The 24,116-nt window shown below is 38.9% G+C and overlaps 1 protein-coding gene across 3 annotated transcripts in view; it reads left to right on the top strand.

Annotated features, from left to right (window-relative positions):
• GALNT18 (polypeptide N-acetylgalactosaminyltransferase 18) overlaps positions 1-24,116 on the top strand; it is a 226,165-nt gene that overhangs the window by 89,906 nt on the left and 112,143 nt on the right. For all 3 annotated transcript variants that reach the window (XM_051803827.1, XM_051803826.1, XM_051803828.1), the window contains exon 3: positions 15,560-15,752. In XM_051803827.1, the coding sequence (XP_051659787.1) occupies positions 15,560-15,752 (193 nt within the window). The remainder of the gene's footprint in view (positions 1-15,559; positions 15,753-24,116) is intronic.

Here is a 24,116-nt window from a genome sequence, read left to right as displayed (position 1 = left end):
TTTCAGCAGTGTTTGGGTAAGCATTGGCAAGCTTACCAGCATGGGTAGCATACCAAAAACTTGCTATCTGGGAGCAGTAAACTCTTAAAAAGATGATGTATTTTCCTGGTAAATGACCTTGACATGCAAAAGTGAACTTGGAGTTAAATTTTCAACACTATGATGAACCTGCTGATCTCTTTTAAACAGTGACCATTGACTAAATGTGGAGAGAAAGCTCATGTGTGCATTTTAGTAAGAGGGACAGAGAAAGCAGATTCATTACAATGTTGCAGCCAAATTGTGGCTCTGCTCATGGAGGAAGCCATGCCTTCTCAGCAGGCTTGCCAAATCCTCTTCCCTAGTGACAGAAAGAAATACTCTGTGGGGCTTCCTTAGGAAATTTTTCCAGCTGAGGTTTGGAGCTGTTGATTAGGACTAAGGCAATGAGCTTTAGTTCTCCTGCCAGGGAAATTACCTTCTGCTTTCTAATTTGCTTCAATTTATCTTATAATTATTTATTTTTGTTGGATGAAAATATCCCAGACTCCATTTTCTGAGTAAGAAATTTAGTTCTCTGCCATTGCCTTGAGTTAGGATTTTTGACAAAATTCCTGGAATCTTTACTGATTTTTGTCAATCTATGCCAACTGTGTTTAAGTTTGTAGTATTAAAGGGCAGCTTTTCTCCAGGAGTAAAGATTAATTGGAAACAAACTGTTAAGAAACTTCATTTGCTGTTAGAGAAAATTACTTCCACAGCAAATGTAGAAAATCCTTGGATTCATTGATGAACAGTTATTCCAAAGGGACATCAGCTCCTCTCAAGTCTTCTATTCAGAGCTGGCTGTGTCTAGAACTTCTTCCTTCACTACTACTCTGCAGCTAATATCCTAACTCTTTTGGTAAAATGATTTCTTCATTCTTTTCTTTTTCAAATAGAGTTTAATTAGCCCATCCCACCCTAGTGACTCATCAGTAATTAATTCACAAGCCCTGTGGATTTTAAACACCTGCTGGGCAGGTGGAGCAAATGAAAAAAGCACTGTTCATTTTGGACATAACCTCAGGATTAATGAAATCTGTTATCATGCTCAGCAATTCCTAAAAGCATTATGGAAATTCAGAACTGAATGCCTCACAATTCTCTGGTGTTTTATCAGAGTATGTTCTTCTGGTGTCTAGCCTAAATAGTCTCTACTGAAATAATGATAATAAATAATAAAGTCCCTTATTGTCTATTATTAAAGCTATTCTACAAAGTTGGTGAAAGTCAGTTTTAATAATTCATTTTTTCAAGGCATTTTGTTGCAGTTTGCTAACACTCCTGGATAATTCTGCTTCTACTTCAAACAGCCAGGATTAGTAACCACCTGGCTTGGATTATGTGTAGATGAGATATCTACTCTTCATAATGCACAGACTGTAGGATCCAGGTCTGGTTCTACTCTCTTTCCCAGTGGAACAGAAGAATTGGTAGAAAATACTTCTGTGCAGATACATGAAATGTAACTGTGGTATCTTTTGGCAGCTTTTTGAACTTTTGTCCATTTTGATATAGCTGAGATGAGAATTTATCCTGTAATAGTCTATTCAAAATGCTCTTCTAGGTCTTTATCTGGTAGAAATCAGTAGCAGTACTTGTGATCCCATTCATCTAAGCAGCTTTGTCACGGATCCCACAGTACAGCCTTGGGGTAAGCTCATACCACTCTACACAGGAGAGAGAAGGAAATTGGAATGGTTTGTATCCTGCTCTTACTGCCTAACCCTGGGTAAAAAGGAAGACCTTTTTCCAAACAGCTTAGAGAGGAGGGTCAGGCCTAGAGGACCATTTTAAAGAGAACGTGTGGACACATAAATCCAAGGAAGTGTTCTGAGCTGTGAATCACAAATTAAAGGAGGTGCTTCCTAGCAGGAATAGTGAATCACTGAGGGAGACAGAATTCAAGACAAGGCTCTATGCCCTTTGCATTTTCTCTTGCCTGCCTGAGTGGCTCCATAATGGGCATGCTGACATCTGACTGTCAGCATCCCAACTGAAGGGTGTGAGTGTGGTAACATCATTGTCTGCCCAGTTGTTAAACTATTTTACAATCAATTCCAGACTCTTTTCTTTTGTATGGGATTTTTTTGCTGGAAGACACAAGAGAATGTGAAATGTAATGATGTTTATTAAAACTTTCAAAAGACTTCCCAGAGGAGCAACAACATGAGGTTAAAAATGCCTTTGCTGCTAGGTTCAGTCTTCTCCTATATAAAGCATGCTGCGAGTATAGTATATATAATTTATTATTTTGAATATATATATATTTATATATATATATAATTTATGTTACAGAAATCATAAAATGGAGCATTTCTTCAATTACACATCCAGCTGTCATTTTTTTCTGTGTTCCTACACTGAGTAGGTTTGGACCATACTGGTGATAAGCATAATTTGAAGAACACGCTGTCTGCAGAAGTACTGTGGCTAACTCAATAAATAAGAGTATTTCTTGGTAACTCAGTGACATGATGATGTTTTTGAAGGTGCAGTGTAGCAGATACAATAGTCCTTTGCCCTGGATTAAGTTGGGGTGCAGTGCTGGTGAGCACTGTTGAAAGGACTGAAACTGCCCTTAAGAAAGAGTCTTGATTTTATCTTACACAAAGAGAACAACCGTTAATCTTTAATTAACAACTGTATTTCCCTTCAGGATGTGTGATACACAGTGTTGTTAGGAAAAAAGTAGAAAAGTGGAGAATTTGTGTACAGTCTCAAAATACACACCCACTCAAGGGATGGGACTTTTCCCCCTCATTCTTTTTAATTTGTGGGTTTACTAGAAGCTGATAATCAGATGTGGCCTGAGGACAGGAAGAAAACAGGCATGGCTGAATTTTAGCAGAGTATAACTTTGTTTTATGTTGCAAGAAACGTAATAAATTAAAAACTGTAGAAGATGTTTCTACTTCTGTTCTTCTGTGTTGATTTAGCACATTTACAAGAGGCTGATTTGTGAATTTCAGACCTTTTCAAATAGTGCTCCTCAAACTAAAGTCACACAGATCTGCAGGGAAATCTGTAGTCCTATGATGAGAAATTACTAACTAAATTGCCCTCTGTATCTTGCATAATAAATTGAATTTTCCTTTATTTTCCTATTTTGGCAGCAATTCCAGTTTTTCTTGGCTTCCTCATCTTTTCCTTCTTGCTTTCTGTTTCTGTTTAAAACTGAATTTCTGTCTGTAAGTTTGATTCATTCTCCAGTCTAGCTGTACTTTCATGTGGATTTTTTTTGTTTGTTTGTTTTGTTGGTTTTTCTTTGTTTGTTTGTTTTTGTTAAAATTCTGACAGGGCTGTGATGACTTTAAAAAAACAAGACCCAAAAAAAACCAAAGCAGAAATAACCAGCTGCCTCTGTATGTCTTTGCTTTCTAATGTGAATGATAATGGAATGTGTCTATCCTTTGTAGCCACCAGCACCTGTTTTGGAAGCTCCTCAGATGTTCTAAGCTTTTAGATCTCTCTTGACAGTAATAATCGTGCCACTGCACCTTTTCCAGCCCCATGATGATAATTTATGACTTCACAACTCTTCTGTCCATAGAACTGACAAAAATCTCTTCTGAGGAGTCAAGCTGGTGTGTTGTAAAGAGCAGTATAAACCAAATATGATTTTTTCTCTTCAGGCTGCTTAATAAATATTAAATAATTATTCTTTGCAGTGAGTGACCCTCGATGTCCAGTTCTTGCCTCATGTAACTGTCATCAAAGTCCATGGGCAATCATGTGTTGTGGTGAGAACTGAGTCCATCTTTTTTCTTTTGTCTTGAGGAATAACAATGCTTATAGAGTTTTCTATTCTTGTTCTTTGTCCATGATAGTCTCCTCTGTAGTGGGCTTCTTTTAATATATTTATCGAATTATTGAAATATTGGTGTAAACTCAGCAAAAATTCGTTTTTCTAGTGGAGCAGAACCCCACAGAGCTGATGTTGTTCACATGCCTCCATTCTTCACACAACTGAAGCAGAGGAACAGTCAAATTAATGCAGATTAAAAAAAAAATTAAATTATACTGCTTTTTAAAGTTGCAAAGGAATTGCAGAATGTTGTAAGTTTAAAGACGTTTTATCTGCAGTTTCTAAGTTAAGCTAGAAGAGGAAAATTTTCAGGTAATAGATATTTCTCAAAGTTCCTAGTTGTAGGAGAGAGTGTGCATACAACTGAGAACAGTAACAAACCAAAGTGTTTGCTGGGTGTAATCTAGAATTTCCTCTTTGCCTTCTGTTTATGCAGGCTGCTAGTTGTCTTTATCATCTGTTTTCTTCTTTCAGCATGTTTTTGACTATCCTATTTCCAAAATTGTTAAAAGTATTGTCTTACAGCACTTACCCAAATACGTATTAAACACTCGGACTTAATTTGATTGCATTTTCTTTAATTTTTTTCTCACTCATTCAAGGAGAATTCTTGACATATTGATAGCCTCAGCTTATTATTGAAATTAGCATTAGCACAAATCTTCAACTTGCTATCAAAGATGGGACAGTGCTTTTATTTTGTCATTCATGTTTTTCTCCAAAGAGGAGAAGTTATGTTATGCTTAGTTTTCTTTTTTTAGTGCAGTGTAGTTTGCAAACCTTTGAAATGTACTTACTCCTCCATGTGTCTGTGTCCTGTGCTTTAAGCATGAAAAGAGCAGTGGTACATGGGGATGGAAGATGCTTTTGCAGAAGCACACACCAGCTCTTCTTCAAAACAGCCCTGCTTCTCTTCGCATTTCTTCAGGTTGCGTTTAAAACTGAAGCTCATCTCTGTCTCTTGGGGTAACTTAGGAAAATTCTTGGGAGTGTGAACAAGCTCCAAGCATGTACAATTGCATCTGCAAGTGTTTGAAAAGTACTCTTTAAATAGGAGCACTGTCAATCACAGGCCCACTTATCGAAGTGTCTGCACACTGCGGTGCCGGTGACACAGATTGGTGGAAGGGGTGACAGAGCTCACAGTGTTTATCGTGATGTTGGAAGCACTTGTGAAAAGTAGAAAGGCTGTCTTGAGTGAGGGAGCTGCTACTCTCTAAAATTTTTCTGTTTGTAAAGAAGTGGCCCAAACAAAATTCCTCAGAGGACTGAATGGAAATTTCTGAAGTAGAACTAATCTGAGGGAACTCAGTACAGCCAGGTAAGCAGAGAAAATCTCATTTTGTATGATTACTGAAATAGGAAGCCTATTTTTGGTGCTTTGAGTTGGGTGACTGTAGAAGAGAGCTTGTTTCTGTTTCCTCATGTGAACCTCACTTTTGGTGTGACTGCTCAGTTTGGTATAAAAGGAAAAGCCGTATGTACAGGACTAATTAGCATGACAGCCTGACAGCTCCTGGCAAAATTGTTTTCAAAATAGTTAAGTGCTTTTTGTGTTTACTTCAGGTGACATAGATTTGGGTTTATGATATAAAACACACTGAGCTTTTAAATCCTCTCAACTGCACAGATGCAGACTCTATTAATCCCAAACGAAAATGTGGTCTGACATTCATTAAATGCAGATGAGTTTCCTTTTTTAGTAAGCCCATTAACAGATGCCTAAATTTAGGAACACGTGCAGTTACAGTAGGTGCAACATTCTGAATCTTTATATCTTCTTTCTTGCATGGTAACTCACTGTGCTGTGTCGTGGACAGGTCTCTGACCCTAAGCCCAGATGTGGAGCTTGATTTATTCTGTTCTCTTTGCAGAGTGCTCTTTATATGCAGATTTTATCAACTGTACATCTGTACCCTTCAAGCTTGCCTTGCAAACCTTTCCATACTTGTTAGGTACTGAGGAATGCTAGTGCCTTGTATATTCCAGTATTCATCCAACTCTGATGACAGGAGAATGTAATGAACAAGTATTTTCATTATTTTAGTAACTCTGCTAGAAGGAATTAGTTGAGTGCCAGCTGGGAAGAGGAGACAGGAGGAGGCTGGAAGTCAGCCTGGAATGGCTTCTTTCCCTGTCTCCCTGCTGGTCTAGTCCTGGGAGTCCAGCTGGAGGATCCATGGGCTTGCTACTGCTGCTTCTCGTCTTTAAAATCCACTCTTCTCCTGTCTCTTGAAGAACCTCTGCTCACCCTTTCAGCTCTCTGGGAAGGGAGGGGGAGAAGAAAGGGGCAGTATGGGATCTGGTCAGGAAGCTGGAGGAGAGTCTCAGGCAGGAACAATTATTATTTAAGCTGAGCCTAAACCATGGTAATTAAAAACATGGGGGGGGAAAAATCACCCAAAACCAAACAGAGCCAAAAAAAAAAAAAAAAAGAAAGAAACCCAACCAAAACCAACCAAAACAAATGAAAAATACACACCACAGCCCTCCTGCTCCCAAAACAAAAGCTAAAAAAACTAACAAAGTCTCCACGCAGTTTATTGCTTTATTGCTTGTGTGAGAGATCCTCTTCCATCCAGAGGCAAAAATGGTGTGAATTTCAAGCAGAAATCTCTATACCTGTAATCCAGTGATCAGTATTTCAATGTGGCCTTACCCAAGAAGGTTTGATTCATCATATCTGACTCCAGTTTAAACCAAGGTATCTGACTCTAGTTAAAACTGAAGCAAATCTCTGCATTAAAAAAAGAAAACAACACCCCCCCCCAGTTTCAGATTTTTGTTTTACATCATTTTATAAATAAAAAATGCTTGTAAATGCAGTAATGTGATTGCATAATACCAGACCTTCTGTAAGTGGTCTCTCATGTTTCCACTTATTTCTTTCACAGTAATAAGGAAGTGAGGAAAATCATTGTTAGAAATTCAACTTTGTTACTGAGCATCAAGTAGAAGGAGTCTCAATTTCTGGCACCTCTCTTTGCTGAATGCAAACTGGTCTCTCATCTGTGAATTTCTGTTGCCTTTCTTTCTTACCTGGAATAAATACTCAGTGTAACCAATTTACCTAATGGCCAAGTAGGAGGTTATACACATGTAAGTCAATTGTTCAAGGTATTATGAAGTCACCAAAAGTCAGTGGAGTTTCTGTGTGAAGTTACTGAACACTTGGCTGTTCTGCAAAATAGGGGTTTAATTTGTGCATTCTTCTTTTTGTTTGTACAGTGCTCACTGTAATGAAATTTCACGGGAATTTTGAAAATATTGTCACAAATAATTTAAAAAGTGGCTGTTACATGTGATAACATGCTGTCTTTTTCATCCAAGACAGGAAACATGTCAGTGCCATAATTCTCAGAAAACTACAGAGATCAGAAATGATGAGTTTAAATTGGTTTAGCACTTTCCTTGACTATTTGATCTAATCAACACTGCAGGGGGGAGGTTGTTTCTACTAACCAGAACCATGACCTGGGACCAGGCTGTCATGCTGCTTATCTGAAAAATTAGGGAGGTAATTGTGTCCACCTCCTTCCTCTCTTTCCATTGTGGGTACCACTACTATTTCATGGCACTTCCACTGCAGTTTGTTATGTGTCACAACTGAAATAAAGTCACCAAATTTATTTTCAGGCAGTTTTTGGCAGATTATTACTGTGTTATTAGACTGTTATTCCAAAAATTTTTTCATGTTTGCCTGCAGGTGAAGTTTAAGTTAGTGCCTTAAGTACAGAATTGTTTGAAATGAGAAAATAATTTTGCAGTTTAAAATGTATTTCCTGTGATGAAGACAACCTTAATCCTTTAGGTTATAGTCAATAAATAATCATTCTGACCACCCTTTATCTTGAAGGTCTGCAGTTAAGCAATTTAGTATTGCTTCAAATGAATCTATGCTTTCTTAAAATCTGGTTTCCAAGAGGAATGCAGAAGGGTATTGCTTTGGACAAGCTTAAAAACATGTTTTAGAAAGTCTGAAGATTTGGAATTTGTTACTCCTTAGTCTTCAATATCCTTATAGTGTGTTTTTTGAAAGCCAGCCTTTTACCCATTTGAGAAGACAAGATTGGTCTCTGTCAAAATATTGATGTCAATGAATACAGAAAGCCTTAAAAGTGCAATAGTGGTACCTGTCAGAGAGCTCTATGTCTTCATCTGAGAGGGAATTGATTCTACTGGGAAATATATATTTCCTTAGATAATCTCATTCCACTAAGTTAGAAGCTTTTACCCCAATTTCAGGTTATCCAGTCTTGTAGTAACTTTGTGTTAACTTTACCAGAATGATGCAGGGACCTGTCTAGCCTGATTCATATCCATGACACAGTTATGGCTAGAGGGGAATTTAATAGCCTGGTAGTGAGAACATATCTAGTAGAAACAACAGTGGCCAGGATTTATAGTGTTTTCGGATAAGAATAGGCTAGTTCGAGTGTGTACAGAAGAAATGTAGAGCCCTTACCAAGACCTTCTTCCTATAAAGTGTTGTTTGCCTACACCCACATAATATGATTTAGTGTTGGCTTGATGACATAATAAGAATTTCATTTTTCTCCTATACATTTTCTTACCCTTAGGAAATAACCACTGTAATAGAATTTGCTGGTTAATTAGCAGTGCTTGTCGTTCTGAGAGCCCTTTAACAAAGTTCTTAAGCAGTCTCAAAACCCTCAGGTTTCTCTTAAGAACCAAATTTTCCTGTTTCTTATGCTGCCCTCTAGTGCTGAGCACAGTTTGAGAGTCACCTTCAAAACTCTTTCTTCAGTGTAAAGTAACTTCTGTGCCACGACTTTCTGGGAAGTGTTAGGTTATCAAAGTCTGCCAGGTCAGGAAACATCCATCTTCTCTACATGAATGTCTGTCCTTGTTGGGTGACCATGCTCACATATATATTATGTAGAATAGGCAGAGTTTTGTCCAAGTCAGACAAACATCCAGTTGTCAAAACCCCAAAGCTGCCTTTGTTTGCAGACTGACATCTTCCCAATCAACAGTCAAATGAAGTGAGGTTCAGGACACATGACTCAGGTAAGCAGAAGGTCTTGCAGTATTCTGTACCAGTGACCTGCAGCATCTGGGACCAGATGCTCTCCTTGGGAGGAGCATCTGGATCCCTTCCAGTTGCAAGTGCCCTGATCCTGAGCAAAGTGAAGCCAAGTCTTAGGTGACTCTTCAGCACAAATGAACTGCCCTCTGACTTTTTCATGAGTTGGATTGTCACTGCAAGTCTCACATTCTATTGCTGCTCTGCCTGCATTACTTGAAATTCAAGTAACCATAGCCAGGCTGTCCATCTGCTGTGCAGGAACCTGAGTTGTGGTCCTTGGCTTTCAGTACGTACATGTTAGCATCCCCTTTTCGGTCTCTTGCAATATATTACCTCATTCCATTATTTCAGATCTGAGAAGACTTGATAATAAGAACTTCTTAATTCGAAATCAAAGATCTCATGGATCTTTCTATCACCAAACATCTGATATTTCTGATCAGAAGTCCTGGAAAGGAAACGACAAATCAGTGCATTAAGGAGAATGTGGGATGCAATGGACTTGATTCCTTTATGAGTGTGTATTTGACAAATGATTGACTCCCCATGGTCTTGTCTAGTGGAGAGTTAATAGGAAAATCTAGGTAATATGAGTGTAGGCAAGAATTCCGTGGAGACATGGAGCACCTCTGCCCTGGGGAGCTGTTTTGGCTCCCTGTGTAGCGTTTGCGTGTGCTTGGTGTGAGTGTCGCTAAGGGAATACCCAGACAGATTTGTCTCAGGCTTCCTGAGGGCACAGGGTGCTGGGACGACCCATTTGGCCAAAAATATAGGAGAAAAAAATCCCACAGAGCACTTTAGTGTGGGAGTAAATCTGGGTAAAGATTCCAAATGCCTCTCTCTGGCTATTGGTTTATATTTACTTGTTTCATTCATACAGGGAAAATACAGTCTGATGTTTCTGTTTCTACAACTTGCATGAGACTTCAGAGAAAGAAAGGGCTTCTGCTAAGCAGCAGAACCAGACTGAGTTTCCACCCTATTATGCAAAATAAACATGGGATTATTTATCAGAAAAACAACAACAAAAAAAATCAGATTTTTCCAAGAGACTCTTGGTGGGTTTTTTTTAATAAACAAAAGAAAATAAATGTTAATGGCATGCTAGTAGCTTACCAATGTTCATGTGTATTGGCTGCTTTAAAAGGCCATAGAGATAACATATCAATTCATATTATACAAATTGTTTTTCAAGTTCTAAAAGATGTCAAAAATTTGTTGAGAGAGTTTTTGGCATTTCCTTCTATATGTGGTGTCATATGCAGTTTAATCTTTAAAGTATCATCTGATTGTTTGCTATTCATAGTGTTATCATGAATTCCTGACAGCTTGTCAGGAGAGGATCACCTTTTTTTGTTGTTGTTGTTGTTTTTCCCCATTCCCTGTCTGTCTGATGTGTCCAGTGTTTACACTAACTACAGAGCGTGATGGGATATGCAAAGTCTGAATATTGAGTTTAATCTTCTCAGGGTAGCTGCATGTTCTGTATGTAGTTTGATCAGATTTATTGCTTTTTTGCTAGTCTTTGTCATCTGTACAGACAGAGTCTGACAGGCTCTTTCAAGTCTCCCTGAGGAACCCTGGCAACTTCAGTATGACTTACTGAGCTGTAAGTAAGCAGTACTAGGAGAATTTAACCCACTTAGATATTTCATTTTTTTCTTAGGTGCACTTCTGCTAAAGTCATTTTTTCAGGAACAAAACTAGACTGACATGGGGAATTAACTTGAATATTCAGAACAGTGAAGTTCCGTTTACAGCACAAAACAATATTAATGTTGATACCTCATCAGCAGTGTTGTGATTTTTTGGGAGGTGAGAGAATATGTAAAATCACTTTTCTGAGAGAAGGTCTGCCACTGTTACTGTAACTTTCAATTTTTGCCTTCTGAGTATACTTTTCTCTATGGCTGATGCAGTGGTGCAACTTGGTGAGCTGTTTCTCCTGTTGCTTGTCGGTGTTTCATCACACTGTACATAACAGGAGGGGATGTTTTCATTTCAGAGGTTGATTCATCTGATACAGGATTTAAACAGTGTCCTGGATGGGAGCAGCCTTCCAAGACAGGAACCATCAAACTGCAATTTTTAAGGACTCTGATAAGGTCTTTGCATGATTTACAATAGATTTTGAAAGTGGGATCTTCTTGAGTGTGTTTTGTTGTGAGACAAAGTTTAGGTAAATTTTCACACTTCTAAAAACTGTGACTCAATGCAAGTCTGGGATTTTTACCTGTCACACAGAATAGCCTCTGGCAAGAGGGTATAGGGGGTATGGATTGCCTAACAGATGAAGGGCACCTATAGAGGAAAAGGATAAAAGGATCCTTCCTTCCATGGAAAGCTGAAAGGCTATTGCCTGCAGGAAGCAGAATATAGATTTTTTGAGTGCTGGGAGCCAGTCTCCCTCAGAGAGCTGAGGTTTGTTTTGTCTTTAATGATAGTCTACTTAGGTGCCCATCATTAGTCCACCTTGTAGGGTAAGGCAGGGTTACTGCATCACCTCTAATCATGGTGTGCTCCTTCCTTTCTGGGCTGAGAAAAGCACTGGAGAACTCAGAAGGGCAAAGATCAAAGCCTTTCTGCCTACATCCTGGCATCATTTCCAACTCATTTCTCTTTTTGTGAGCAACCTATTACAGCTGAGTGTGTATAGTTTAGCACAGTTATTGATGCCTTCTGCATGTCTTTAGCTGACATAGGGGCATTTTTGCAGATAGGATATCTTTGCTGACTTTCTGTCCATACCTTCTTGTTACTGGCACGTAATGAAATCAGCAGATAAGGTTACACTGCGGATTTTGTAAAGCAGTTCTGTTTCCATGGAAGGCGTTTTCACAGTGGTAAAGCTTTGATATGAAACACTGCTGCTTTTGTGAATAGAGCTGCAGTCAAAGAGGGGCTAGAACCAAAATTAAACTTGCAGACCAGTAAGAACAAACAGCATATCTGATTCTGTCTCTACAACTATTTTTGCAGCCCTTTTCTGACTTGATCCTTTCTTTTAGTGGCAAACCTGTTCATGGTAACCTTCCTTAGGAAGAAAAGTCAAAATCTGAATGAAGCTAAAAAAAATATATTTCTTAATGAGCTTCAGAGGCTTTTTGGAGATTAAACCCAAATTCTTAATTAAATTATTGTGTTAGTTGGTAATAAATCAAATACTTTCTTCAGAAGTTGTACAATCAAGCAATAATCAAACAGACAACAAAATGCCCATCTCTTATTATTTTAGTAGCATCTTGTGATTTGGTGTCTTTGACTAATTTTGTATAATGAGGGATAGAAAGAGGATTTCTGTCTTGGAGACTGGTCAGTGAGATCAGATGAAGCAATGGATTTATATTAAGATTAATTGCATAACTAGAAAACATGATCTAGAAAGTATGAACCAATGACACCCAGATGCTTTTGGAATACAAATTATGAGGTCTTTTGAGGCAGGTAAATGTATGACCACCTCTATGCTGAGGCCATGAACAGACAGGCTTCTGAAAGGAGACTTCTTCAGCCCAGGTGTACAGCCAGCTGACTCCTGTGTAATATATTTCTGGCACTAATCAATTTAATGGCAAGATGTCAGTCTGCCAAGAGTTAACACCAAGCTCGTGTCTGTGTACGGTGCTTCACCTGGTGGGTAAAGTTAATGTGGGGAAAACCTCATGATAACATTTGCAGTAATGTGCTGCAGATAGCAAGATTCCTTCCCACAGGAAAAAATGGAACTGATCTTTCCTTTTTAGAGCATATGAATGTGCCTACCTTTGTATTGCTTCAGGCAGTACTACTCATGGGTCACCTTTGAGCCTTTGCCTCCCCTGATCATTCAGCAATTGTAGAAGCAAGTGGTAAGAACTGGCTGTGAGACTTCAGACCAAGATCTTCTTACAGAGACTAAGGCATCAAGTACACTTGTTGACCAGTCAAAAGGCAGCTGATGGTCTGATAATAATTATTTTTATTTCCTCTGAGAGACTGGCTGAATAAAGTTGCTTCACCCAAGGGTTTTCAGCCAAATAGAGGGAAAAGAGACTTTGTCATCAGAGATGTGTGCTTAATTCCATTGATTGGAATTGTAATTGAAAATTCTTGCTAATGCTTTTTTCCTGTAGAATAATGTATTGAAATAACATGTCTGCTTAGCATACAAAAAAGGACTGCATTTGGCAAGTGGTTGAGTAGAGCTTGTAAACTAACTTCACAGATATCTGTTGCTGGAAAATCTTACCCTTGCAGATACAAACTGGATTACTGACCACTTTTTCAATCAGAAAACAAGAAGAGACTCATAGATCACTTTAGCAAACACTCTTACCCACAAAATCATTAGGTAAAATTCAATAGAAGCCTGTGTGAGTGTGATTCTGTGAAGGTGGTTGTTTCTGAGATGGTTCTTCATCCATGGAAAATTATCTTTGGCACTGCCTGTAGTTAAAAATGCATGTGCATGCACTATTCTTATCGTGAGTCTTATTTTTACTCACGTGTCTTAATGTATTGGTGTGCTGTCTGCATGTGAGGGGATCCTATAGCCTTGTGCCATAAGAGTAATAATAAATATAGAAGTTAAAACCATCAGGTAAAGTGTACTTGATTTAAAGAAATGCAGATTACTGTAACACACAACAGGTTGAACAAATACTTGCATAGTTTTCTTGATCAGCACAAATGTACATATTCTTGAAAAGTGCTGAGCTACATTAATTTCTACTGGCCAGGGTCAGGAACACACTTGATCTGAATATCTCTTACAATGTGAAAAGAGTTTGTGAAATTCTTCATGCAAATTCAAGTTGGATTTGTGGAGATCACGTAGTTACCGAACAACTACAACTAAGAGACACCTGAGACTTCCCATGTTGCTGTGATTTTTGGACTGATATTTAAAGGCTGTTCTGCCTTTCTCGAGTTATGACCCTCTAAAACAATCTGAATTTATCAAACTTCATAATTTCCATTGCAGAGTTGTATGTGTATGCACAAACTCTACTCCCCCATTTATCTGTGTGGTAGCAGGGCCTGTCAGAATAGTTTCCTTCTTTGGCTGAGGGTTTAGCATGTCTTTCATCTTCGAAGAACTGTAGCCAGTTCCTGGATTCAGGCTGGGAGACAGTACTTTGACAAGTAAAGAAACATTACGTGCTTACAGAGGTTGGAACGTAATGCCGGGAAGAAGGTGTCATTAGTCTCCTGTCAGTATTGTCAGGGGAAAAAGGAGAACATCTTGAGCGAATCAAACAGCTTAATCTTCTCAATTTATGTTTCTGAGTTTTGGGTTCTTTTTAGTGAGAGATCAAAGGACACTTCCTGGCGTTCTTTGGGAGTCAGGATTCTGATGTCATATGCTACTAGTACATAAGGTTGTCTTTAGGTGTTTCCATGAAGCTTGAGCCAGCTATCAGGCCTGTAGGTGACTCTGGGCACTGAGGAGGACTTTGGACACAGTTGAAGTTTCTCCCTATTGGACAAATTGAAAGACTTTGCAAAGATTCACTTTTATTTTCATAAATCTCCGTGCCATCAAACATTTATTGTTTGTGAGTACGGCTCTTCAGAGAGTTTTTTATTTGGTTGGTTAGTTGTTAAAAGCTATGGTGTCAGTTGATAAAGAGTTAAAATTTCCAGAAAATGAAGGTGGTTTTCCTTTATGAGGCTCTAATTTATGTTGACAAATAGGGGTCAAGTAAGGCAGTTGGTCTTTCTTTAGTGGTGTAGTGTAAAGTGTTCACAGAGACAAGGGGTTCTCTGGGTTAGGTTGTGTGGTCAGCTGCATGAAGACCAAAGGGCTGGTTGGAGGGCGGGATGGTGCTGTCACAGAGAGCCTCACAAGTCACCTTGAACAGATTTCTGAGCACTTAAACATTGAGAATGAATGCTGTGATTTCATTGTACTGGAGCTCTTCTTAAATTAACCTCTAGGTATATTTTCTCCCCTCTCCTCTGTTTGTCGTAGCAGCCAGAGATGTGGCCTTGTGGAATGAAAAACTTTTATTGTGACACAGATATCCCAAAGTGATGATCCCAGTAGCGATGTCGCATGCACCTAAATATGGACTGAAAGTTCAAATAAGTTGGATTGGTAAACTGGTCCATAAAGTTACTGAATGACTGAAAATGGTTTGATATTTAAATATGGATGCCAAATTTAAAACAGATTTTTTCAATCTGTTAAATCTGTAGTTTCAAAGAACTTATTTTACACTTTGGACTTGGGCAGCCATTTTGTGCATTCTGTACAGACTCTTCTCTGTCTTTGTTTTTCCCTTTCAAAACTTTCAGCTTTTTCTAGGTAATACAGACCGAAATGAAATAGTTTAAATTAAAAAATAATTTAAGTCTTTGTATATAAAAGCAAAATAACATTCTTGTCTGATAAGAATCCTTCTGAAATTTAATTCACTTAGATTTATCAGTCCTGGCCTTTAGTCAGATCGCAATGAAAAAGAATTGTCTCTGCATAACTTTATTTTGAATATTAAATTTCTAGCCTTAGGTGCTAATAGTTACACCACCACAAGAGGTATGTGAGGGCACGTAAGGGGAAGACTTACAGGCTGCTGTAAGCTGGCAGCAAGTGCTGTCTGGCGCTCTCCCTAAAGTTATGCTTTTGAAAATAACGTGCCCTAGAGCCTGCGGAATAAAAATCTGAAATTGTTTCGTTTTGTCCTTGTCTCTCGTAGAAGCTCCACCAAAACTGGAAGACAATCCTGCTGAGCCGTTCACCGACTCCTCTCTCTTTGCTCACTGGGGCCAGGATCTCAGTCCCGAGAACAGACGTATCGCACTGAAGCAGTTCCAGTACTACGGATACAACGCGTACCTGAGCGACCGCCTGCCCCTGGACAGGGCCCTGCCTGACCTCCGGCCCAACGGGTGAGTGCCTGACTCCACCCTGCCACTGCGGGTGCTCAGTTGTGGAGTCTGTTTTATAGAATCATAGAATCAGCTGGGTTGGAAGGAATCTGAGATCATCAAGTCCAACCCTTGATCCACTACTGCCGTGGTTACCAGACCATGGCACTAAGTGCCATATCCACTCTCATTTTAAAAACCTCCAGGGATAGAGGTTTCACCTGGAAGTGTTATGGTGTGCAGTCACATAGTAGGCAGGTTCTGTAAGATGGTCAGAATGAGTAATTTCTATCAGATATATGAAGGCTGTAAGTTTAAAATGTCTTCTAGAACACCAGAGTGCCCAAAGTAAGTCCTGCTAAAATCCCACTAAGTATTCATTGAAATTTCTTCAAGATCCTTTGGAACCTTAATCTCACCTACAATTTACATTAGATAACAAGTCTTTTATTGCTAAAAGAAAGACCTTTTAATGTTAAATTTCAGTTTTATCAGAAAATCTGACTGACATAGGAAGAAAATAAGAACTGTTGTCTTTGAAAGCCCAGAACTGCCTGATTAAGACCAGTAGGCAGGTGAAACTATTGAGCTCTCGAGGTGAAATACACACTTCAGTCAAGCAGCTTGGGCCAGCTGAGAGCCCCTTGAGGCTCCTTCTCTGGGAAGTTCTCTGCTAGGAAGCAGGTGTGTCAGGCAGAGTGAGTGCATCCACTGTTATTCCACAGTGGCTTGGTGAGATGGGTGGGACCAGTAGAGTGAAAAACCTTCCCTTCAGTGCATTTGAGGTTTGTTCTGGTAAGACCATTAACAGAGACAGTTAATACTCAACTTATTTTAAGCCTTGGTGATACATCTGATCCTTTGAATAAACAGCAGCTCTGGAGATGGAGAAATGAGTGGAGGGAAAACTGGTTTTTTGCAACTCATTGAAAAAATAAATCATTAAAATAAACACGCTGGGTACTTACCAAATCAAACATGTGATCTTATTCACTTATTTTAGCCAAATATTTTAATTACTAAAGCAGTGAGCAGTGTGTGTTGCTGTACATTAAGTTGTTTGATTATAACGAAAATATATGAGCACCATCCCAGGCAGCACTTCAGCAGTATCTACACTATATATTATTATATACTGCCTTTTAGAAATATTTCTGTTGCAGATTTGCAGAAATACTGACTTTAGGAAATCGAAGTCCATGCAATTATATCTGTGTTTTGGTTAAATTTGGTTAAATTTGATTGTCTGTAGTGACAATCTCTTTTTTAATCATAAACTAGAGGGAAAAGAAATCTTCTGTCACTAATAAGACATCAGTGATAGAAATGTTTCTGTTCCTATATCTCTTTTGAAATTACTCTTCTGAACGATTTAAATTGAATTTTTTATAACTAGGGGTTTTAAAAATTAAAAAGACAGGGAAAATGAATGGTACTGTAACTGAAAGAAATAAATTAAGGTTGGGATTTTCAAAAAATCTCCAGTTAGAAATGAATCATGATCTTAATTTCTGTGAAATATTTGGTTCTTAGTTGACTGTCTGCCAGAAACATGTTAGACATCACAATATGTTTATGGACACATACATACAAAATAATGGCTGACACTGAAACGTAGTAAATTCTGATACTGAGGGAAATGAAGTGTGTTGTCAGGGAGTATGCAAACTATTTGCTGTATCTACAGCACCCTGTGGAGTACAGAGCTACAGGGTGTTCTGAAAGTCATGTTGCTGAAAAAAGAATCCTCGCTGCTGATAGGCAAATTCTCATTTTTGTGAGAGCCCATGCATGACTGTTGGGAGGGGAAAAAAATCCCTACTCTGAGAGTATGGTTTCCATTGTAGTAATCAATTTTTAGGATTTGTAGCACCTGTTTTTAAGCCAATTGCACTCGCTTCCCGAGTCTGTATAGATGTATTTAAATCATCCATGGGCAGATACCAGGCTCAAGCAGCACAGCATGAAAGCCAAGGACAGCTTGGTCTGAAGGGAACACACAGCAAGTGGTGTGGAGACTGAGTTAATCAACTCTGCTGGACCTTGGTCAGTTGTGGTATTCCTGTTGTGACTAGAAATGCAGGAAAGCACAGATATGACAGAGGCACCACAGTAGCTCTGTACACACTTAGCCTTGGCCTAACCAAGCTCATTAGCCTGGATTTAGCAGTGGTTCTGCAAGAATCAGCGTGACATTGGAATCCTGGCAAAGGCTTGTGGGGGGGTAGCTAAAGGAGTGAAGTTCACGTTGTTGTGTCTGGGCTCAACTGTGGTCTCTCGTCTGTATTCATAACCTATTGTATGAAGTATAGGAATTTGGAAAGACAACAGAAATATATGTGTAACTGAAATCTAATGTAATTCATACATGCTTAGGCCCAGTTGAGACTAGGAGAATTAAGTGATCTGCCAGAAGTGTGTGGTGTTAATAGCCCCTTTTATATCATTGTGGTATGACTCAGCCTTGACCTTCTTTCTGCCTGCATTGCTCTGAGAATTCACATCAACATATCTTAGCACAGGAGTTCAGCATTTCTTTACAAGGTTCTGCAGTGAGAAAGGCCACTCCACGTATGTAATGACCCCATATTTTAGCACAGAGTATTTTCTGGGGCTAATATTATTAACATTTAATGCCATGACAAAACCAGAGAAGGGTTAGAGATTGCTGAGCCACAACACATATGGAGTAGAGGGCAAAAGTTCAGCCTTGCCCAGTCCTTCAATGTGGATGGCATGCAGAGCTAGGAGACCACATTTAGTAGTTAGGGCAGTGCACTCTGCCCAAGCCTCTGAACTCTGGCTTCTCTGGAAAAAGACAATCATCAGTCAGATGGAAACATCCAGCAGATTGCAATTGGGTCAGGCTGTGGCAGCTTTCACACCTTGCAGTGGGGCTTTCTCATGTTTTAGGTACTGCAGAGTGGTGTCTGACCCTGGGTACAGCCATGAGCCTTGTGTCCAGTTCTGAATTTGATTACTTTTCACCGTCAGTATTTGTGCTGGCACAGGGGAGTCCCCAGCACAGTCCACAGTAATCTCTTGTAATACTAACTGTAGTAAATAACTCCCCTGGATGCCTCAGCCTCCTGAAGTAATTGTCACATCCTGAAGTGAGCTTCATTTTTGTGGTACCTAATAGGTAGTGCAAGTGTTATCATGGAGTATTGCTTGTAGTGCCTCTTCCAGGGCCTCCATTCATTGTGTGCTTCTGAAATTGGGTGCTCTGTTGTTTACCACCCTTATTTGTATCTGTTAGCCCGTAACATATCTACATCACAGACTAACAAATAACTTCTGGCTCTAATGAGCTTGGAAGCATTGAGGAAGGCAACGTTGCCCTTGCTGTGTGCAGGAACAGGCTAATATTTCTGTGTTAGCTGTAATTCTGTTGTGCTCATTACTTTAAGTAGGGCAGGCACTACCCACAAAGCCTGTCGTGAGTGAAATGTGAATGAAATCAGCTCACACAGAACTCCATTATTAAAAGTTAGGTTGTTTAGGGATCCTAAAGCTGTCTACTGAACTCCTTTTGAGTGGATGCACTTAGGATTCTACTCTGTTGGCTTGTAAATTTTTGGCTGCTCTAACATGCCAAAGCACACATGGGAGAGAGAGATAACATTCTTCTTTGCTTCTGTGATGAGCGAGGGAGGGAGGGGTAGCAGAAAAGGAGGTGTGCAGCAGGACCCCAGCAGAGGAACTGTTTCAAAGAGTTTTGCTCCTGCATAGACTGTATGATACGAAGGAACCTGACCAGTGTCACTAACTGAAAGAAAGTAAAGAAGCAAAGGCAGGAAGGGTGGAGGGGAAAAGCAACTCCTAAAGCTCAGTTGTTTTTTCTTTGGAGATTGTCAAATACTATGGTATAGCATGTGGCTTGCAGCGGGTTTGCCCTTTTGCTGGTGGAGTCAGTGCTGTTTGGCTCCTAGACAAGTTCAGAGGAGAGGTCCTATTTTATGTGCAGAGAAAGGCTTTTGCTATTTTATAAGTACTTCTTGTTTCAAACAGTTCACTAGTCCCAGATTGTATTACTTAGAGGTTCAATTTGGCAAGGGACCATGGTAAAAAGTAGGTTTCTGATAAGGTGGACACAAGCAGAGCAGGCAAGAGGTCCCTTGAATGCAGATGTGACTACAAGGGAGAAAAATCAAGCACTGACTGGTTGAAGAGAGTGATGTGGTTTAGGACAAAAGCTGTCCAAAATGGCCATCAGGTGGTATATGCAATCTAGGATGTAGCATGCAAGACACCAGACTCCTATAAAGTTTTTCCTTTATTAAAACTGATATAAGAAAAACATGTGGTTTCAAATTGTAAGGTTCAGGCTTTGCATTTGCGTGTTAGTTCTGCTTCTCCCTATAAACCAGCCCCTAAATGTTTGCTTCCACGTGTCCCTGTGAAATAGTTCTGTTTTGCTGGGCTTATGTTAGTGATGGATATGAATCCATGTTCATTTCTGACCAAATGCTACTGGAGAAAGAGAGCATAAATAGTGTGTGTTGTATTTGATGTTTTAAAGGAGTTGCTTAAAAAGAGTACAAACCCCTGTTACATTACCTATTGTATCATTTTGCACAGAAATTCTAAAATTACAAAAGTGTTCAGCATTCTTGTTAAACACCTAGTGTTTAATTCTGTTATATTTCCTGCTTTCTTTTACTTACTCTTCACCTCTGATTCTTCTTTTTCTTGTCTCACCTTTGCTTGCCTTCACACTGTCTCACAGCAGTAGTGTGTACTGCCTGACCTGGGATTTTGATTTGAGCTTCAGTTTGTCCTGTCTGGATGTATCTCCTCAAATGGCTGCTCTAAAATTGTTTAATATCATTGCCAGTGACACCAAATCTGCTGGAGTAATAGCCTAAGTTAATAATGGCATACACTTTTACAGGAAAAAAAGCCCTTTTTATATGTTCTTCAATGCCAGCCTTCTTAGCATAGCTCAGTTAACACTTAAAATATTGATAATAGCAAAAGAAAAATGAAATATGATCACAAAATCAAATTATAAACATAAATACATAAATAGTTGAGCTGCAGTTCTTACAAGACTCAGTTCTTTTGCCAGAGTTTTAGTGTTGTTTATTTCATTTATGCCAGAATGGGATTTTTTTTCCTCCCATACACGTTGAACTTCCATTTGACATTTTGGCTGTTGACAAAATGTTAACAGTTCTTGAAGAAAGTACAATTCTGTTTCTACTTGTGCTTCTGAGAAATTCTTATTCTGTTGGAACTAAAGGTCCTTCCTGCATATGTTCTTAAAAGAATACTTTAAACCCAAATGTTTTGGTAATATGCTTATTACATCTTGTGCTTTTTTTAAAAAAGTGGAATACAAGCTATAATTTAGTTATTAAAACAAAAAACATGTTCTTTTGCCATCGTTGGCTGTCATACCCATGTAACTCTTGGTGGAAGGTTCTCAAAAGTTGCAGAAAAAAATTCTTGTTCATAATTTACATACCTATTTTTAGAAGGTCTCAGAGATAAGTTATTAGTACAGGAAATAATTCTTGTTTTGTTGTTCTTACTGCATAGCCAAACTAAACTAATTTTAACGTGACTGGCTAAATTGTCCTATCACAACGCACGTGTTCTAGAGGGATATAATTGTCTTGTGGACAAATGTTTGAAAGAAGACTTGTAATGTGTGCTGTCCTCCATTTACCAGAGTTGTGCTTGAAATAGAATGCCAGGAGTTTCTCTAAATTCCTGGTAACCATGACAACTGCTACTTTACTGTTATTAGCCTAATGTGATTGAGCGGAGTGGGTTGCTAGCGGTAATTTTTTCGCTGCGTCGAACTGATACTCGTTATTGTCCTTCCAAATAGCATTTGGAATTAACGTTTTAAAATCAACCATAATACTGAAATAGACTCTATGCCTTGTTTGGATTTGTTTGGTGAGAGCCTCCCTGTGTGGAGGGGCAGGGAAGGGGTCTGGTCTGAGGCCCCTGGATGAGTCCGGGGCAGAGCTGTCACTGAAACTCGTACGGCGCTGGTTGCCACGCAACAGTTCAGTTCTCAGAGCCTAATGGATCTCAGATTTTGATCTGTACAATTTCCTCTCTTTCCCCCCCCTTCAGCATATTTTATACACATATACATACACCCTTTCTCTGTAACTGTTCTTTTGTTCATTCCTATAATTACGGAATTTTATTCCTCGTAAAACTTGACATAAAGAAGATGACAGATGTGCTTGTGAAAATGCACAAGTGCTCTGCATTCTGTGAGTGATCTGGGGTGAGGTTAATTCTGATTTGTTTAAATAAAAAAAGAGAAGGTAATTTTTATTGTCATAATTTGATACAAAACCCAATGTAGACAGGAAAATGCGTTTTTGAAAAACTACACACATATTGGAAAATAAGTGAATTTGAGCTGGAAGTAAAGATGATGAATGAGTCTGAATGGGAAAAAAAGGAAACATGAACTCAATTTAGGTATGTACCCTCCTTGAAAATGAACCCATTTGAAAAGACTAAAGTAATAACACACAACAGGAACCTAATTCTATTCTCTTGTGTCATATGCAGTTATCTTTTAAAGTATGGTGGTGCCAAAAGGGAGTCAAATGACATTTGCAGCTTTACTCTTGTCTGCACAAGTTGCCAGCAATGGAAAATCTTGTCCAGTGTGGTATAAATTGAAAATATGTAAGATGTAAATGAAAGCAGGTAGGATAACCAATAGAAATAATTTCCTTTAAATGGATGGAGGACACATCAGAAGCAGAAATTTTGTTTGAACATTTCAGTTTATGCATGGATTTATAGCATGGAAACAGTGTATTGAGGGCTGGTTTGGTCATCTGGAACACTTTTGGAATATAATTTGTCACAAATTTCTTGAATAGTGTATTTTACATGTATCTCAACCTTATATTAATTGATGAAGAAGAAAAAAAACCCACCAGTATTTAAGGAAACAACTTCTTTGACCTATTTTCAGTGAATTTTCATTGCCACTCAATATATTTTCCAAAATCACTCTGTTGCTCTATATCTAATAGGTGCCATATCTTACCATATTTGCTAAAGCTTCATTCTTATCTTCTATGTACACTGTTATGGCTGAGGGTAACAAATATTGCTGTGCCTAAGCTAGACAGCTAAAAGATAGATTGGCTGTAACTTTGTTTGCTGGACCGTTTCATATCTGCATTTTGGCTGGAAGCGAATCACTAAAATAACAGGCTTTGTTGGTTCTTCACAGGGTAATACTGAAAATTATCTCAGCATATTTAAACCTGTTAACTAGTTCATAGTCTGTTTGAAGCTCAATTTTCAAAACTTGGATGAAATTTCAATTATGACATCAAACAAAACTGCATTAGCTTTACAAAGGTGTGCAGGAGACTAGAATTCTGTTAGTGATTTTTCATTGTACCCATGCAAATTTGTACACCTAAATTCCATAAAAGTGATGCATCCACTAAGTTATAGTACCCAGTTTGGTACTCTTTCTGTCAATGCACTTAGTCCATGTGCCATGAACAGGTGTGTTCTTCAAGGACCTGGGTCTGTAACGGTCTTAGCATCTTTTGGAAAAATGTCAGTGTTTAAGAACTGTAATGTAATCATAAGTACAGGGGCCTCCCAGACAGTTTGACCCTTGACTTTGCTTGAGCAGGGGGTTGGACAGGATGGACAGAGGTCCTTTCCAACCTCACCCATCCTGTGATTATTATTTCCCAATAAATTGCCCTGACACCTGACTTGCAGGCTCTGTGAGGGTGCCTTTATTCCTTCAGCCAAAGGGGCACTTTTAAAAAGGAAACAATAAATATTAGCTTGCAAAAGAAAGAGAAAAGTGATCAGAAGAGTTTCTATGGCATTATAATCTAGAAGATTGGACATAGCCATAAAGAGTGAAGTTTAGGGTTTAAAATGCATGACCGTCCATTTGGAACAGGTGCTGCAATACAGGTCCTTCCTCCAAGGGATTTGCCCCAAACACAAGGCTGGAGAAATTTACTTGGTCTCACTCCAACTTGCTGTACATTTAATTGCTCCACAGAAAGTGGAATGACCCTGAAAAGGGAGACTGAAAATAATCACACCAAGCTGGCAAGTAGTTAGTTCTCTGGGGAGATCAGAGAAGATTTATTTCATGTTCCTTCTGTCTTGGTTGAAGGTTTTAACTCCTGAACTACTGTCTAAAAGAGAAAACCAGTGCTGCCTTGCACTAATTGTCTTCTGGAGGAAAAGGCAGCTCCCTCTGCCTCTTGCAGTGCTATATTTTCATAAAAAATGAAAATTTTTTATAAAAAAATAAGAACTCAGGTTCTTTTCTCTTGGAAAGTACCCGTGCCTCTGATTAATTCAGAGGGCCCACAGAGTTTCATGGAGAAAGCTTCTCCTTCCTTGTCTTTC

This window comes from Manacus candei, unplaced genomic scaffold (assembly GCF_025592945.1).
Source record: "Manacus candei isolate 608988 ecotype Guabito, Panama unplaced genomic scaffold, ASM2559294v1 h1tg000060l, whole genome shotgun sequence".
Classification (NCBI taxonomy): Eukaryota; Metazoa; Chordata; class Aves; order Passeriformes; family Pipridae; genus Manacus; species Manacus candei.
This window is presented reverse-complemented; position numbering and strand designations above follow the sequence as displayed.